This window comes from Mustela putorius, unplaced genomic scaffold (genome assembly GCF_011764305.1).
Source record: "Mustela putorius furo isolate JIRA1106 unplaced genomic scaffold, ASM1176430v1.1 tig00000095_pilon_pilon_pilon, whole genome shotgun sequence".
Taxonomy (NCBI): Eukaryota; Metazoa; Chordata; class Mammalia; order Carnivora; family Mustelidae; genus Mustela; species Mustela putorius.
In genome coordinates this window covers 30,189,329-30,206,184 of record NW_025421280.1, presented here as the reverse complement: position 1 = coordinate 30,206,184, position 16,856 = coordinate 30,189,329, and the positions used below count along the sequence as shown (strand labels likewise).

Here is a 16,856-nt window from a genome sequence, read left to right as displayed (position 1 = left end):
AAATTGGGGGGTGGGGGTGAGAGAGGAAGAAGCAAGCTCTCAGCTGAGCAAGGAGCAAGATGCAGCACTGGATCCCAGGACCCTGGGATCATGTTTGAGCCAAAGGCAAATGCTTAAAACCTTAGCCACCCATGAGCCCCAAAGTTTGTTCTTTTAACATAAAACCTTGGACACTACATTCCTGGCATTCATGACAATTTTGCCAAAACAATGAAGAATTTTACAATTTTATCACAAATTCAGATCTATGACTTGAAATATCACAATAAAATATTTGTTAAATATGAGATACATTTAGTTTTTCTGCACTATGATTAAAGTTTAGCACCTTATAGGAATTGCCTGATTTAATTTTTCCAGAAGTTAATTCTGTAAGGAAGCAGTAGTGTGAACTCTATTCCCCATAGGGACAGGGGGCTTGAAGAATTTAGTGATTTCTCGAAATTATCATTGCAGAGAGGAAAGGTGTTGATTGCATTTTCTCAGGATGCTCCCACTTTTCAAACTCTGTGCCAGTGGTCCCAACCAGAGGTGCATAGCTGCCAATGTCTGGGCATAGATGCCAATGTCTGAGGGATGCTGCTAAACACTTCCAATGAGCAGAATAATCCCCAACACAAATAATGAACCTGTTTAAAGGTCAAATGAAAATGTGAGAAAATATACTTCATACCAGCATTTTCCCAACTTCAAATTGCATAGGATTCACCTAGGATTCTAGCTTAAATGCAGACTCCACTTTAGCAAGTACTGGTAGGCCCAGTTCAGCATTTCTCACAAACTCCTTTGGCTATTCGAGGTCTTTTCTGGTTCCATATAAATTTTAGAATTATTTGTTCCATTTCTTTGAAAAAGATGGATGGTACTTTGATAGGAATTGCATTAAATGTGTAGATTGCTTTAGGTAGCATAGACATTTTCACAATATTTATTCTTCCAATCCAGGAGCATGGAACATTTTTCCATTTCTTTGTGTCTTCCTCAATTTCTTTCATGAGTACTTTATAGTTTTCTGAGTATAGATTCTGTGTCTCTTTGGTTAGGTTTATTCCTAGGTATCTTATGGTTTTGGATGCAATTGTAAATGGGATTGACTCCTTAATATCTCTTTCTTCTGTCTTGCTGTTGGTGTAGAGAAATGCAACTGATTTCTGTGCATTGATTTTATATCCTGACACTTTACTGAATTCCTGTACAAGTTCTAGCAGTTTTGGAGTGGAGTCTTTTGGGTTTTCCACATATAGTATCATATCATCTGCGAAGAGTGATAATTTGACTTCTTCTTTGCCGATTTGGATGCCTTTAATTTCCTTTTGTTGTCTGATTGCTGAGGCTAGGACCTCTAGTACGATGTTGAATAGCAGTGGTGATAATGGACATCCCTGCCGTGTTCCTGACCTTAGCGGAAAAGCTTTCAGTTGTTCTCCATTGAGAATGATATTTGTGGTGGGTTTTTCATTGATGGCTTTGATGATATTGAGGTATGTGCCCTCTATCCCTACACTTTGAAGAGTTTTGATCAGGAAGGGATGTTGTACTTTGTCAAATGCTTTTTCAGCATCTATTGAGAGTATCATATGGTTCTTGTTCTTTCTTTTATTGATGTGTTGTATCACATTGACTGATTTGCGGATGTTGAACCAACCTTGCAGCCCTGGAATAAATCCCACTTGGTCGTGGTGAATAATCCTTTTAATGTACTGTTGAATCCTATTGGCTAGTATTTTGTTGAGTATTTTCGCATCTGTGTTCATCAAGGATATCGGTCTATAGCTCTCTTTTTTGGTGGGATCCTTGTCTGGTTTTGGGATCAAGGTGATGCTGGCCTCATAAAATGAGTTTGGAAGTTTTCCTTCCATTTCTATTTTTTGGAACAGTTTCAGGAGAATAGGAATTAGTTCTTTAAATATTTGGTAGAATTCCCCCGGGAAGCCATCTGGCCCTGGGCTTTTGTTTGTTTGGAGATTTTTAATGACTGTTTCAATCTCCTTACTGGTTATGGGTCTGTTCAGGCTTTCTATTTCTTCCTGGTTCAGTTGTGGTAGTTTATATGTTTCTAGGAATGCATCCATTTCTTCCAGATTGTCAAATTTATTGCCGTAGAGTTGCTCATAGTATGTTCTTATAATAGTTTGTATTTCTTTGGTGTTAGTTGTGATCTCTCCTCTTTCGTTCATGATTTTATTTATTTGGGTCCTTTCTCTTTTCTTTTTGATAAGACGGGCCAGGGGTTTATCAATTTTATTAATTCTTTCAAAGAACCAGCTCCTAGTCTCACAAACTCCTGAGTGATGTTGATGTTGCACGTCATGGTCTGTAGAACAGTCTCTGAGTAGCAAGGCTGTTGTTTTGTGATAGAGTAAAGTATGGGTGTTTTAAGGTCTTCTTCCCATGGACACAAAAAGATCATGTTTGCATAATATTTTGAATGACTAGTGTATACAGTCATTCTAGGGGCTGTGAGAAATTCTGTGTTTGTTTCTTTTAGGTAAGGACCCTTGAGGGACACAAAATATACTTTTGGAAGACTTTCTAGTAGGCAGAATAAAAGCCTCTATAAGTTGTCCACATTATAACACCTAGAAACTTTGAATATGCTATTTTTTATAGGAAGGGGGAAAGTAAGGAAGCAAATAGAATAAGGCTGCTAATTAGCTGACATTAAACTAATTTGGCCAAAGTTACGCAGGTGGAACTAAAGTGACCACCATGGTCCTCCAAATATGGGAGAGGAAAGCAGAACTGTCGGGTCAGAGAGAGATCTGAAGATGCCATATCTCTGGCTTTGAAGATGGAGAGAGGACATTGAGCCAAAGAATGCTTGTTTCCACTAGAAACAGCAATATGGAAGAAAAGATTTTCTCCTGGAGCATGTAGAAATAACCATATGCTACAGACATTTTGATTTTAGCTCACTGAGACTTATTTCAGGTTTCTCACCTCCAAAACAGTAAGAGCATAAATTTGTTTCTTTGAAACCTCACATGTGGTCATTTGTTACAGTAGAAAAAGGAATGTAATATGGACACAATCCAATAAGATTGTTTTAGAGAAAAGTGAATTTTGGCTTCTCAATTCATTTCTCTACTCTTGGGTGAGGGCATTTGTGTTAAAAATGCCACCTTAACTGGAAGAAAAACAAAAAGTCAATTTGGAGCTTCCTCTCCATTGCTGAAGTGGAAAGGGAAATGTGACTTCCCCATTGCTAAAATGTAAATGTGACTGACTGACTTATTTATTTATTTACTTACTTAGGATAGAGAGAGTGTGCTCATGGGTGAGCCATGGGAAGGGGAGAGGGAGAAGGAAAGAGAATCCTTTATTTTTGTTTGTTTGTTTTTTAATTTTATTTATTTGACAGAGAGAGAGATCACAAGTAGGCAGAGAGGCAGACAGAGCTGTGGGGGGCAGGGGAAAGCAGGCTTCCTGCTGAGTAGAGAGCTCAATGCCTGGCTTTAACCCAGGACCCTGTGATCATGACCTGAGCTGAAGGCAAAGGCTTAACCCACTGAGCCACCCAGGTACCCCAGGAAAGAGAATCCTTAAGTAGACTCCCCACTGAGCATGGAGCTAACATGGTGCTTTAATCCATGGCCTGAGTTCATGCTGGGAGCCACAATCAACACACAAATTGACTAAGCCACCCACGTGCCCTTTTTATTTATTTTTAAAGTAATCTCTATGTCCAACAAAGGGCTTTAACTCATGACCCAAAGCTCAAGAGTTGCATGCTCTGGCTGCCTGGCTGGCTTTGTTGGTGTAGTGCATGATTCTTGATCTCAGGATCGTGAGTTTGAGCCCCATGTTGTTGCAGAGTACACTTAAAAATAAATCTTTAAAAAAAATAGAGAGAGAGAGAGAGAAAGTTGCTTCACCCACTTACTGAGCCAGCCAGGTGCCCTGTGACCATATTATGTATATATGTATGTATGTATGTATGTATGCTAGTCATCATACAGTACATCATTAGCTTTAGATTTTAAATATATTCTTTTTTAAAATATAAATTCTGAATTTGTGCCCTCTGTATTTTGAGATTAAAAAAAGAATTCATAACTAGAGGGAGGAGTCAAGATGGCGGAGAAGTAGCAAGCTGAGACTGCTTCAGCTAGCCGGAGATCAGCTAGATAGCTTATCTAAAGATTGCAAACACCTGAAAATCCATCGGCAGATCGAAGAGAAGAAAAACAGCAATTCTGGAAACAGAAAAACAAACTTTCTGAAAGGTAGGACTGGCGGAGAAGTGAATCCAAAGCGACAGGAAGATAGACCCCGGGGGGAGGGGCCGGCTCAAGGCAAGCGGCGGAGCAACCGTGCACAAAATCAGGACTTTTAAAAGTCTGTTCCGCTGAGGGACATCGCTCCAGAGGCTAAACCGGGGCAAAGCCCACGCGGGGTCAGCGTGGCCTCAGGTCCCGCAGGGTCACAGAAGGATCAGGGGTGTCTGAGTGTCGCAGAGCTTGCGGGTATTGGAACGGGAAAGCCGGCTACAGAGACAGAGCCAACAGTAAGCTCACAGCTCCGTGTTACCTTGAACCGGTCGCAGGCTCGGTGAGCTCGGAGCGCGGCCGGAGGTCAGGCAGACGGGAGTAACTGGGCGGGGTTCTCTAAGCGCGCACTGAGGAGTGCGGCCCTGGGCTCTCGGCTCCTCCGGGCCGGAGACCAGGAGGCCGCCATTTGTATTCCCGTCCTCTGGAACTCTACGGAAAGCGCTCAGGGAACAAAAGCTCCTGAAAGCAAACCCGAGCGGATTACTCACCCCGGCCCCGGGTAAGGGCGGTGTAATACCGCCTGGGGCAAAGACACTTGAGAATCACTACAACAGGCCCCTCCCCCAGAAGATCAACAAGAAATCCAGCCGAGACCAAGTTCACCTACCAAGGAGTGCGGTTTCAATACCAAGGAGAGCAGCAGAATTCCAGAGGAGGAGAAAGCCAAGCACGGAACTCATGGCTTTTTTCCTGTGATTTTTTTTAGTCTTGCAGTTAATTTAATTTTTTCTTTTTCATTTTTTTTTTTTTCTCGCCTTCGGGTAAATTTTTTTTTTTTAACTGTTACCTTTTTCTTTTTTAACGATTTTTTACTAGTTTATCTAATATATATATATATTTTTTTTTACATTTTTCTTAGGTGTTTTCTTTTTTTAAAAAATTCTTTTCTTTTCTTTTCTTTTTTCTTTTTCTTTTCTTTTTGTTTTTTTTTTTTTTCTTTCTTCCTTTTTGAACCTCTTTTTATCCCCTTTCTCCCCACTCACGATTTTGGATCTCTTCTAATTTGGTTAAAGCATATTTTCCTGGGGTTGTTGCCACGCTTTTAATAATTTACTTGCCCCTTCATTTACTCTTATCTGGACAAAATGACAAGACGTAAAAATTCAACACAAAAAAAAGAACAAGAGGCAGTACCGAAGGCTAGGGACCTAATCAATACAGACATCGGTAATATGTCAGATCTACAGTTCAGAATGACAATTCTCAAGGTTCTAGCCGGGCTCGAAAAAGGCATGGAAGATATTAGAGAAACCCTCTCGAGAGATATAAAAGCCCTTTCTGGAGAAATAAAAGAACTAAAATCTAACCAAGGTGAAATCAAAAAAGCTATTAATGAGGTGCAATCAAAAATGGAGGCTCTAACTGCTAGGATAAATGAGGCAGAAGAAAGAATTAGTGATATAGAAGACCAAATGACAGAGAATAAAGAAGCTGAGCAAAAGAGGGACAAACAGCTACTGGATCACGAGGGGAGAATTCGAGAGATAAGTGACACCATAAGACGAAACAACATTAGAATAATTGGGATTCCAGAAGAAGAAGAAAGTGAGAGGGGAGCAGAAGGTATACTGGAGAGAATTATTGGGGAGAATTTCCCCAATATGGCAAAGGGAACGAGCATCAAAATACAGGAGGTTCAGAGAATGCCCCTCAAAATCAATAAGAATAGGCCCACACCCCGTCACCTAATAGTAAAATTTACAAGTCTCAATGACAAAGAGAAAATCCTGAAAGCAGCCCGGGAAAAGAAGTCTGTAACATACAATGGTAAAAATATTAGATTGGCAGCTGACTTATCCACAGAGACCTGGCAGGCCAGAAAGTGCTGGCATGATATTTTCAGAGCACTAAACGAGAAAAACATGCAGCCAAGAATACTATATCCAGCTAGGCTATCATTGAAAATAGAAGGAGAGATTAAAAGCTTCCAGGACAAACAACAACTGAAAGAATTTGCAAACACCAAACCAGCTCTACAGGAAATATTGAAAGGGGTCCTCTAAGCAAAGAGAGAGCCTACAAGTGGTAGATCAGAAAGGAACAGAGACCATATACAGTAACAGTCACCTTACAGGCAATACAATGGCACTAAATTCATATCTCTCAATAGTTACCCTGAATGTGAATGGGCTAAATGCCCCTGTCAAAAGACACAGGGTATCAGAATGGATAAAAAAAAACAAAACCCATCTATATGTTGCCTCCAAGAAACACATTTTAAGCCCGAAGACACCTCCAGATTTAAAGTGAGGGGGTGGAAAAGAATTTACCATGCTAATGGACATCAGAAGAAAGCAGGAGTGGCAATCCTTATATCAGATCAATTAGATTTTAAGCCAAAGACTATAATAAGAGATGAGGAAGGACACTATATCATACTCAAAGGGTCTGTCCAACAAGAAGATTTAACAATTTTAAATATCTATGCCCCCAATGTGGGAGCAGCCAACTATAAAAACCAATTAATAACAAAATCAAAGAAACACATCAACAATAATACAATAATAGTAGGGGACTTTAACATTCCCCTCACTGAAATGGACAGGTCATCCAAGCAAAAGATCAGCAAGGAAATAAAGGCCTTAAATGACACACTGGACCAGATGGACATCACAGATATATTCAGAATATTTCATCCCAAAGCAACAGAATACACATTCTTCTCTAGTGCACATGGAACATTCTCCAGAATAGATCACATCCTCGGTCCTAAATCAGGACTCAACCGGTATCAAAAGATTGGGATCATTCCCTGCATATTTTCAGACCACAATGCTCTAAAGCTAGAACTCAACCACAAAAGGAAGTTTGGAAAGAACCCAAATACATGGAGACTAAACAGTATCCTTCTAAAGAATGAATGGGTCAACCGGGAAATTAAAGAAGAATTGAAAAAAATCATGGAAACAAATGATAATGAAAATACAACGGTTCAAAATCTGTGGGACACAACAAAGGCAGTCCTGAGAGGAAAATATATAGCGGTACAAGCCTTTCTCAAGAAACAAGAAAGGTCTCAGGTACACAACCTAACCCTACACCTAAAGGAGCTGGAGAAAGAACAAGAAAGAAACCCTAAGCCCAGCAGGAGAAGAGAAATCATAAAGAAATCAATGAAATAGAAACCAAAAAAACAATAGAACAAATCAACGAAACTAAGAGCTGGTTCTTTGAAAGAATTAATAAAAGTGATAAACCCCTGGCCCGACTTATCAAAAAGAAAAGAGAAAGGACCCAAATAAATAAAATCATGAATGAAAGAGGAGAGATCACAACTAACACCAAAGAAATACAAACTATTATAAGAACATACTATGAGCAACTCTACGGCAATAAATTTGACAATCTGGAAGAAATGGATGCATTCCTAGAAACATATAAACTACCACAACTGAGCCAGGAACAAATAGAAAGCCTGAACAGACCCATAACCAGTAAGGAGATTGAAACAGTCATTAAAAATCTCCAAACAAACAAAAGCCCAGGGCCAGACGGCTTCCCAGGGGAATTCTACCAAACATTTAAAGAAGAACTAATTCCTATTCTCCTGAAACTGTTCCAAAAAATAGAAATGGAAGGAAAACTTCCAAACTCATTTTATGAGGCCAGCATCACCTTGATCCCAAAACCAGACAAGGATCCCACCAAAAAAGAGAGCTATAGACCGATATCCTTGATGAACACAGATGCGAAAATACTCAACAAAATACTAGCCAATAGGATTCAACAGTACATTAAAAGGATTATTCACCACGACCAAGTGGGATTTATTCCAGGGCTGCAAGGTTGGTTCAACATCCGCAAATCAGTCAATGTGATACAACACATCAATAAAAGAAAGAACAAGAACCATATGATACTCTCAATAGATGCTGAAAAAGCATTTGACAAAGTACAGCATCCCTTCCTGATCAAAACTCTTCAAAGTGTAGGGATAGAGGGCACATACCTCAATATCATCAAAGCCATCTATGAAAAACCCACCGCAAATATCATTCTCAATGGAGAACAACTGAAAGCTTTTCCGCTAAGGTCAGGAACACGGCAGGGATGTCCATTATCACCACTGCTATTCAGAGGTCCTAGCCTCAGCAATCAGACAACAAAAGGAAATTAAAGGCATCCAAATCGGCAAAGAAGAAGTCAAATTATCACTCTTCGCAGATGATATGATACTATATGTGGAAAACCCAAAAGACTCCACTCCAAAACTGCTAGAACTTGTACAGGAATTCAGTAAAGTGTCAGGATATAAAATCAATGCACAGAAATCAGTTGCATTTCTCTACACCAACAGCAAGACAGAAGAAAGAGATATTAAGGAGTCAATCCCATTTACAATTGCATCCAAAACCATAAGATACCTAGGAATAAACCTAACCAAAGAGACACAGAGTCTATACTCAGAAAACTATAAAGTACTCATGAAAGAAATTGAGGAAGACACAAAGAAATGGAAAAATGTTCCATGCTCCTGGATTGGAAGAATAAATATTGTGAAAATGTCTATGCTACCTAAAGCAATCTACACATTTAATGCAATTCCTATCAAAGTACCATCCATCTTTTTCAAAGAAATGGAACAAATAATGCTAAAATTTATATGGAACCAGAAAAGACCTCGAATAGCCAAAGGGATATTGAAAAAGAAAGCCAACGTTGGCGGCATCACAATTCCGGACTTCAGGCTCTATTACAAAGCTGTCATCATCAAGACAGCATGGTACTGGCACAAAAACAGACACATAGATCAATGGAACAGAATAGAGAGCCCAGAAATAGACCATCAAATCTATGGTCAACTAATCTTCGACAAAGCAGGAAAGAATGTCCAATGGAAAAAAGACAGCCTTTTCAATAAATGGTGCTGGGAAAATTGGACAGCCACATGCAGAAAAATGAAATTGGACCATTCCCTTACACCACACACAAAAATAGACTCAAAATGGATGAAGGACCTCAATGTACGAAAGGAATCCATCAAAATCCTTGAGGAGAACACGGGCAGCAACCTCTTCGACCTCTGCCGCAGCAACATCTTCCTAGGAACAACGCAAAAGGCAAGGGAAGCAAGGGAAAAAATGAACTACTGGGATTTCATCAAGATCAAAAGCTTTTGCACAGCAAAGGAAACAGTTAACAAAATCAAAAGACAACTGACAGAATGGGAGAAGATATTTGCAAATGACATATCAGATAAAGGACTAGTGTCCAGAATCTATAAAGAACTTAGCAAACTCAACACCCAAAGAATAAATAATCCAATCAAGAAATGGGCAGAGGACATGAACAGACATTTCTGCAAAGAAGACATCCAGATGGCGAACAGACATATGAAAAAGTGCTCCATATCACTCGGCATCAGGGAAATACAAATCAAAACCACAATGAGATATCACCTCACACCAGTCAGAATGGCTAAAATCAACAAGTCAGGAAATGACAGATGCTGGCGAGGATGCGGAGAAAGGGGAACCCTCCTACACTGTTGGTGGGAATGCAAGCTGGTGCAGCCACTCTGGAAAACAGCATGGAGGTTCCTCAAAATGTTGAAAATAGAACTGCCCTATGACCCAGCAATTGCACTATTGGGTATTTACCCTAAAGATACAAATGTAGTGATCCAAAGGGGCACATGCACCCGAATGTTTATAGCAGCAATGTCCACAATAGCCAAACTATGGAAAGAACCTAGATGTCCATCAACAGATGAATGGATCAAGAAGATGTGGTATATATACACAATGGAATACTATGCAGCCATCAAAAGAAATGAAATCTTGCCATTTGCAACAACGTGGATGGAACTAGAGCGTATCATGCTTAGTGAAATAAGTCAAGCGGAGAAAGACAACTATCATATGATCTCCCTGATATGAGGAAGTGGTGATGCAACATGGAGGCTTAAGTGGGTAGAAGAAGAATAAATGAAACAAGATGGGATTGGAAGGGAGACAAACCATAAGTGACTCTTAATCTCACAAAACAAACTGAGGGTTGCCGGGGGCAGGGGGTTTGGGAGAAGGGGGTGGGATTATGGACATTGGGGAGGGTATGTGATTTGGTGAGTGCTGTGAAGTGTGTAAACCTGGTGATTCACAGACCTGTACCCCTGGGGATAAAAATATATGTTTATCAAAAATAAAAAATTAAAAAAAAAAAGAATTCATAACTAAAATTAAGTTATTCCATTTTCCTTTGTCTTTGAGTGTAAATACATATATTCTTTTAATTTCATGTTATTTCAAACATTTGGTCTTTTATTTCTATCCTCTCCAAATTTCTTTCAGATTTCCTTTCAACATTAGAGATAGGATTATTGAGTCTGTGTTGTACATAGGGAGTAGGGAAGGGAATAATGAAACAAGATGGGTGGGATCAGGAGGGAGAAAAACCATAAGAGACTCTTAATCTCACAAAAGAAACTGAGGGTTGCTGTGGGGAGAGGGGTTGTGGAGTGGGCAGTTGGGTTGTAGATATTGGGGAGGGTACATGATATGATGAGTAGTGTGAATTGTGTAAGCCTGACAATTCACAGACCTGTACCCCTGGGGCAAATAATGCATTATAGGCTAACAAAAATAATTAATAAAAAAAAAGAAGGTATCTGTAGGAAGTAACGCACACATACATATATGTGCATATGCTCTTACCTATGAAACACTTCTTAGACTCACCAACAATTTCTAAATACTGTATTTATTCCTGACAACATCCACCTGCATTGGAGATAAGGAAACAGAAGTTTCAGATTTATTACTTTTTTTTTACAATTATATAACAAATCTTTAAAAGTTTTGTGAAATTTTTTTTTTTTATCAACATTCCCTCCTTGGGAACTGGGTTTTATTCAGAATATATCAGGGTTGTCTTCATTCCCCTTTCACTTCTCAAGAAATATGTGGGCCCCAAAAACAAAGTGCTTCTAGAAGGCTGGAGACCCTATTTAGGATTCATGAATTTCCCCTGGATTCCCCTCTCCCTTTTTTTTTTTTTTTTTTAATTTTCAGCATAACAGTATTCATTATTTTTGCACCACACCCAGTGCTCCATGCAATCCGTGCCCTCTATAATACCCACCACCTGGTACCCTGACCTCCCACCCCCGCCCCTTCAAAACCCTCAGATTGTTTTTCAGAGTCCATAGTCTCTCATGGTTCACCTCCCCTTCCAATTTACCCCAACTCCCTTCTCCTCTCTAACTCCCCATGTCCTCCATGCTATTTGTTATGCTCCACAAATAAGTGAAATTTTTTGAATTATATATAAATGGACTCAGGCAGTATGTACTCTTAATTTTTATTAACATATCATGTATTATTTCTTTCAGGGGCACATGTCTGTGAATCAACAATCTTACACAATTCATAGCACTCACCATAACACATACCCTCCCCAATGTCCATCACTCAGCCACCCTATCCCTCCCCACCCCACCACTCCAGCAACATTCAGTTTATTTCCTGAGATTAAGAGTCTCTTATTGTTTGTCTCCCTCCCCAGTCCCATCTTGTTTCATCTTTCCCTCCCTTCCTCCCATGACCCCTCCTCTGCCTCTCAAATTCTTCATATCAGAGAAATCCTATGATAACTGTCTTTCCTGATTGACTTATTGGCTTGGCATAATACCCTGTACTTTCATCCATGTCATTGCAAATGACAAGATTTCTTTCTTTCTTTTTTTTTTTTTTTGATTACTGCTAAGTATTCCATTGTATATATATACCACGTCTTCTTTATCCATTCATCTATTGATGGACATCTAGGTTCTTTTCATAGTTTGCCTATTGTGTACATTGCTGCTATAAACATTCAGGTGCACATACCCCTTCAGATCCTACATTTGTATTTTTAGGGTAAATACCCAGCAGTGCAGTTTCTGGGTCATGGGGTAGCTCTATTTTCAACTTTTTGAGGAACCTCCATGTTGTTTTCCAGAATGGATGCACAAGCTTGAATTCCCATCAAGGGGGGTTCCCCTTTTTCTACATCCTTGAAAACATCTGTCATTTCCTGAATGGTTAATTTTAGCCATTCTGACTGGTTTAAGGTGGTATCACACTGTTGTTTTCATCTGTATTTCCCGGATGTCATGTACTCTTACTTTTTGTATGATTACTTTAATTCAGAATAGTTTGCACTTTATATGTGTTTAGTTTCTTGTATATCATTGTAATTCAATTAATTGTTTAAAAGAAAAATCTGTTATAACTAATCAATGAATTCAGCAAGATATAAAGTCAATATACAAAAATTGCAACTCTATATACTAAATTGCAACTCTATACACTAAAATGAAAATATCACAAAGGAAAAATTTTTATAAATCTCATTTACAATTATGTTAACAAAAATAAAATATATGAGTACATTTGAAAAAGGACAAGAAACATCTGTACAATGGAAACTATAAGACATTGCTGAAAGAAACTGAAGACACAAAAGAAAGGAAAGATATTCCATGTTCATTATTTTGAAGAATTAATACTCTTACAACATCCCTACTGCTCAAAGCAATCTGTGGGTTCAGTGTAATCCCTGTCAAAATTCCAGTGGCATATTTTACAGAAATAGAGCAAACACTCCTTCAATTTTTATGGAATCACAAAGACCCCAAATAATGAAAGCAACCATGAGAAAGAACAACAAACCTGGAGCCATCATCCTCCCAGATTTCAAACTATATTACAAAGCTCTGGTAACTCAAGCAGCATGAAATGCCCAAAGGTCAATGGAATGGAATAGATAGCCCAGAAATAAACCCGGATAGGTGGTTAACAGGTTTATGACAAAGGAGTCAAGAATCTATAAGAAGGAAGGAACAGTCTTTCAATAAGTGGTGTTGGGTAAACTAGACAGCCACGTGCTAAATAAATAAATAAATAAATAAATAATGCAACTGCACCACTATTTTATACCAAAGGCAAAAATTAACTCAAAATGGAATAAAGAATTCAATGTAGATTTGAAGCCTTAAAAATCCTAAAAGGAAACATAAAGGTCTTGGCAATGATTTTTAGGATTTGACACCAAAAGCAAGGGAAAAAAGCAAAACTAAAAAGATCTACCTCAAAGTAAGTACTTCTGCACAACAGATGAAACCATGAAAATGAAAAGGCAAACTCCTAGATAGCAGAGAATATTTGCAAATCATGTATCTAAGGGGTAAATATTCCAAATGTATGAAGAAGTCATATGACTTAATAGCAACAAACAAACAATCTGATTAAACAATGGGCAGAGGATCTGAAGAGATATTTTTCAATGAAGACATACAGATGGCCAGCAGGGGAGGAGGTCAAGATGGTGGAGGATTAGGGGATCCTACTTCAACCAGTCCCCTGAATTGAGCTGGATATCTACCAGACCACTCTGAACACCCATGAAATCAGCCTGAGACATAAGAAGATATATCATGATCTATACCAAAAGAATATCTCTGGCAGCTGGTTTCAAGTTATGAGGTTCCTGCTGAGCAGGGAGCCCAATGCAAGGCTTGAACCCAGAACCCCGGGATTATGACCAGACCTGAGGGCATACACTTAACTGACTGATTCACCCAGGTGCCCCAGGAATCACATTTGTGTGTAGCACATGAAAATTTCAACCAGAATCCAGAAAATAATATAATAAAAACCCAAACATGCCACTGGTCTTTCATCTTAATGAACACACTTTACAAATGGCTTTGATATACCGTAATTCAATGAATACATGAAGTTCCTGAGAAAGAACTATTTTTCACAGCAATTAATGGATGCTTTAGTATTTGCTTTATCATCCTTAAAGCCAAGTTTGATTCTAAGGCCTCTTTTTATGCATATTCATCTTGTGGGAAGATTGTACCTGGAGACATGTATTTTATTATCATTTTTTTGCAAGTCACTATGGTAGGCATGGTGGACACAAGCTGTGTAACAACAGGATCCTAATGTGTAGAAAAATCCCATGATCTGCTATAACCACCATTATGGTGAAGTTTGCATTCTTAGGAAAAGCAATTAAGGTAGTGATATACAAAGGAATAAAATCCACAAAAGTGAAACATAGTAAAGAGAGTCAATTATCCTATAGTTTTTCTTGTTCATGGAGCATAAGGAATAACATGGAGGACAGGGAGAAATGGAGAGGAGAAGGCAGTTGGGGGAAAATGGAGGGGGAGATGAACAGTGAGAGACTATGAACTCTGAAAAGCAATCTGAGGGTTTTGGAGGGGTGGGGAGTGAGAGGTTGGATGAGCCTAGTGGTGAGTATTATGGAGGGCACATATTGCATGGAGCACTGTGTGTTGTGCATAAAGAATGAATTCTGGAGCACTGAAAAGATATTAAGGAAAAAAAAATGAAGTATAGTGGTCTCAGAATTTTCTCTGTTATACACTTGCAATAGCTGTGGTGTCCCATAAAAGAAAAAATAATCACTATGATGTTTTATTTGTGAAGGAATTTTTTTTTATTTTTTTCTGTATTCATTGTTTATGCATCACACCCAGTGCTACATGCAAAAGAAATTATTCTTAACACATATATGCAATCCCTTGAGTAAGACAGAATGTCCGAATATTTCATATCCAAGGTTAGGAATGACATTGAGAAAGTAGGAAAATGAAAAAGGGAAAATCTCTTGGATATCAGAGTTATCACAGATCTTAATAGAGTGAGTTACATAAATTATGCAGAGATGTAAAAAAAAAAGTATATATTACAGGAAAAAAAAATAGAAGATGTATGTTTCACTTTCACAATCTGATCAAGGGATCTCAACATTTTGCACAGGCTTTGGGCCCTGCAATCACGGGCGCTTCTTCAGCTCCAGGAAAGTTGTCCATTTTAGAGCCGCCATCTCAGAGAATCTCATCAGAGAACACTTTATGTCCTTGTTCCTCAGGCTGTAGATAAATGGGTTCAGCATGGGTGTGACCACTGTGTACATCACTGAGGCTACTGCACTAGAATGGGAGCTCTGGGTAGCTGCAGATGTAAAGTACACTCCTAAGCATGTAAAATAAAATAAGGAGACAACTGAGAGGTGAGATGCACAGGTGGAAAATGCTTTATACTTTCCCTGAGCTGATGATATTTCAGATATAGAGGAAACTATCTTAGAGTAAGAGTAAAGGATCCCAATGAAGGAACCAACAGCCAAAAACAAAGCTGCAATGTATATCACCATGTTATTGAGAAATGTGTCAGAACATGCAAGTTGGATCATCTGATTGAGTTCACAGAAAAAGTGTGGGATTTCCACCTCTGTGCAGAAGGACAGCCTCAACACCATGGAAGTGTGTAGTAAGGAATGAAAGACACTCAGTATCCAGCATACCAGAACCAGAAGTCCACAAAGACAGGGGCTCATGATGACTGTGTAGTGCAGTGGGTGACAGATAGCCACAAAGCGGTCATAAGCCATCACAGTCAGGAGAAAGATATCTAATCCTGTAAAGAGCATGAAAAAATACATCTGTGTGATGCAGCCTGCATAGGTTATGACTTTGCTCTGAGTCTGGATGTTCCGCAGCATCTTTGGGATGGTGGTGGTGGTAAAGCAGATGTCTGCAAAGGACAGGTTGGCGAGGAAGAAGTACATGGGGGTGTGGAGGCGGAAGTCAGAGTTGACAGCCAGGATGAGGAGCATGTTTCCAGTCACAGTGATCAGGTACATGGAGAGGAAAAGCCCGAATATGAGGGGCTGCAGTTCTGGTTTCTCTGAAAATCCCAGAAGCTGGAACTCTGAAATTCTTGTATTGTTTCCTGGGTCCATGTGTTGCAGTTGACTACCAGAACAGGGGAAAATAACAGAGCTAATTTTCACACAAATAGTCCTTCCTCAGATTGTGGAAATGAAACAATTTATATTTGCAGTGAAGAAACTAATTGCAATATTTTGTGAATGGATTTGAGCCCCTTAAGAGCATCCCTAGTTCCTCTCTGATTAGGAATTTTCTTCATAACATCAGACATTCCCCCAAAAGTCAGGTATTTTACCATTTTAGGAAGAAAATATTTTATTCATTGGAGGACTATATAGCGCATTGACCATGCTTTGGAAACTCTAGTAATAAAGCAGAGTGTTGAAAAGAAAATGTCCCTACAATTCAATAATGGTGATAGGTTAGATGCATATATAAAGATTAAATAATAATGATGTGGGGAGAGATGATATGAACAGAACAGAAGCTGATTAAGGGAGAGAATGTGTTATATGTTATATTGAGTATTCAGTCAAGTTTAGCTAAGAAGGTGACCTTTGAACAAAGACCTATGGAAGAGAAGGTGGAAGAAGGGAGGTCTTCCTCATATGGGAAAAGGTCTTGAGGCAATGTATCCATTAGAAAATCAAAGTTCAGAAAGAAGCCAGTGTGCTAAGGGAAATGGACAAGAAGGGAGAGTGATGAGAGGTAGTGGCAGTGAATTTCACAGAATCATGTGGCCTCACAGCTGCTTGAAGTTCAAGACACAGAGAATTCCTTGTCCCCACTATGTACCTCTTGCACTTTATAATTGTTGCAATAGGGTCCTGTCAGTTGACTATCCCTCCTTAGTATCATATGGTGATTGAGTTTTGCCTGTGTATTATAAAGTTCAC

At 39.0% G+C, this 16,856-nt stretch overlaps 1 protein-coding gene across 1 annotated transcript; it reads right to left on the bottom strand.

The window, feature by feature from the left end:
- Window positions 1-15,062: 15,062 nt before the first annotated feature.
- Window positions 15,063-16,031, bottom strand: LOC101682135 (olfactory receptor-like protein OLF4). The gene has a single exon (XM_004782394.3). The coding sequence runs from the start codon at window positions 16,029-16,031 to the stop codon at window positions 15,063-15,065; it is 969 nt and encodes a 322-aa protein (XP_004782451.3).
- Between the last annotated feature and the right edge of the window lie 825 nt (window positions 16,032-16,856).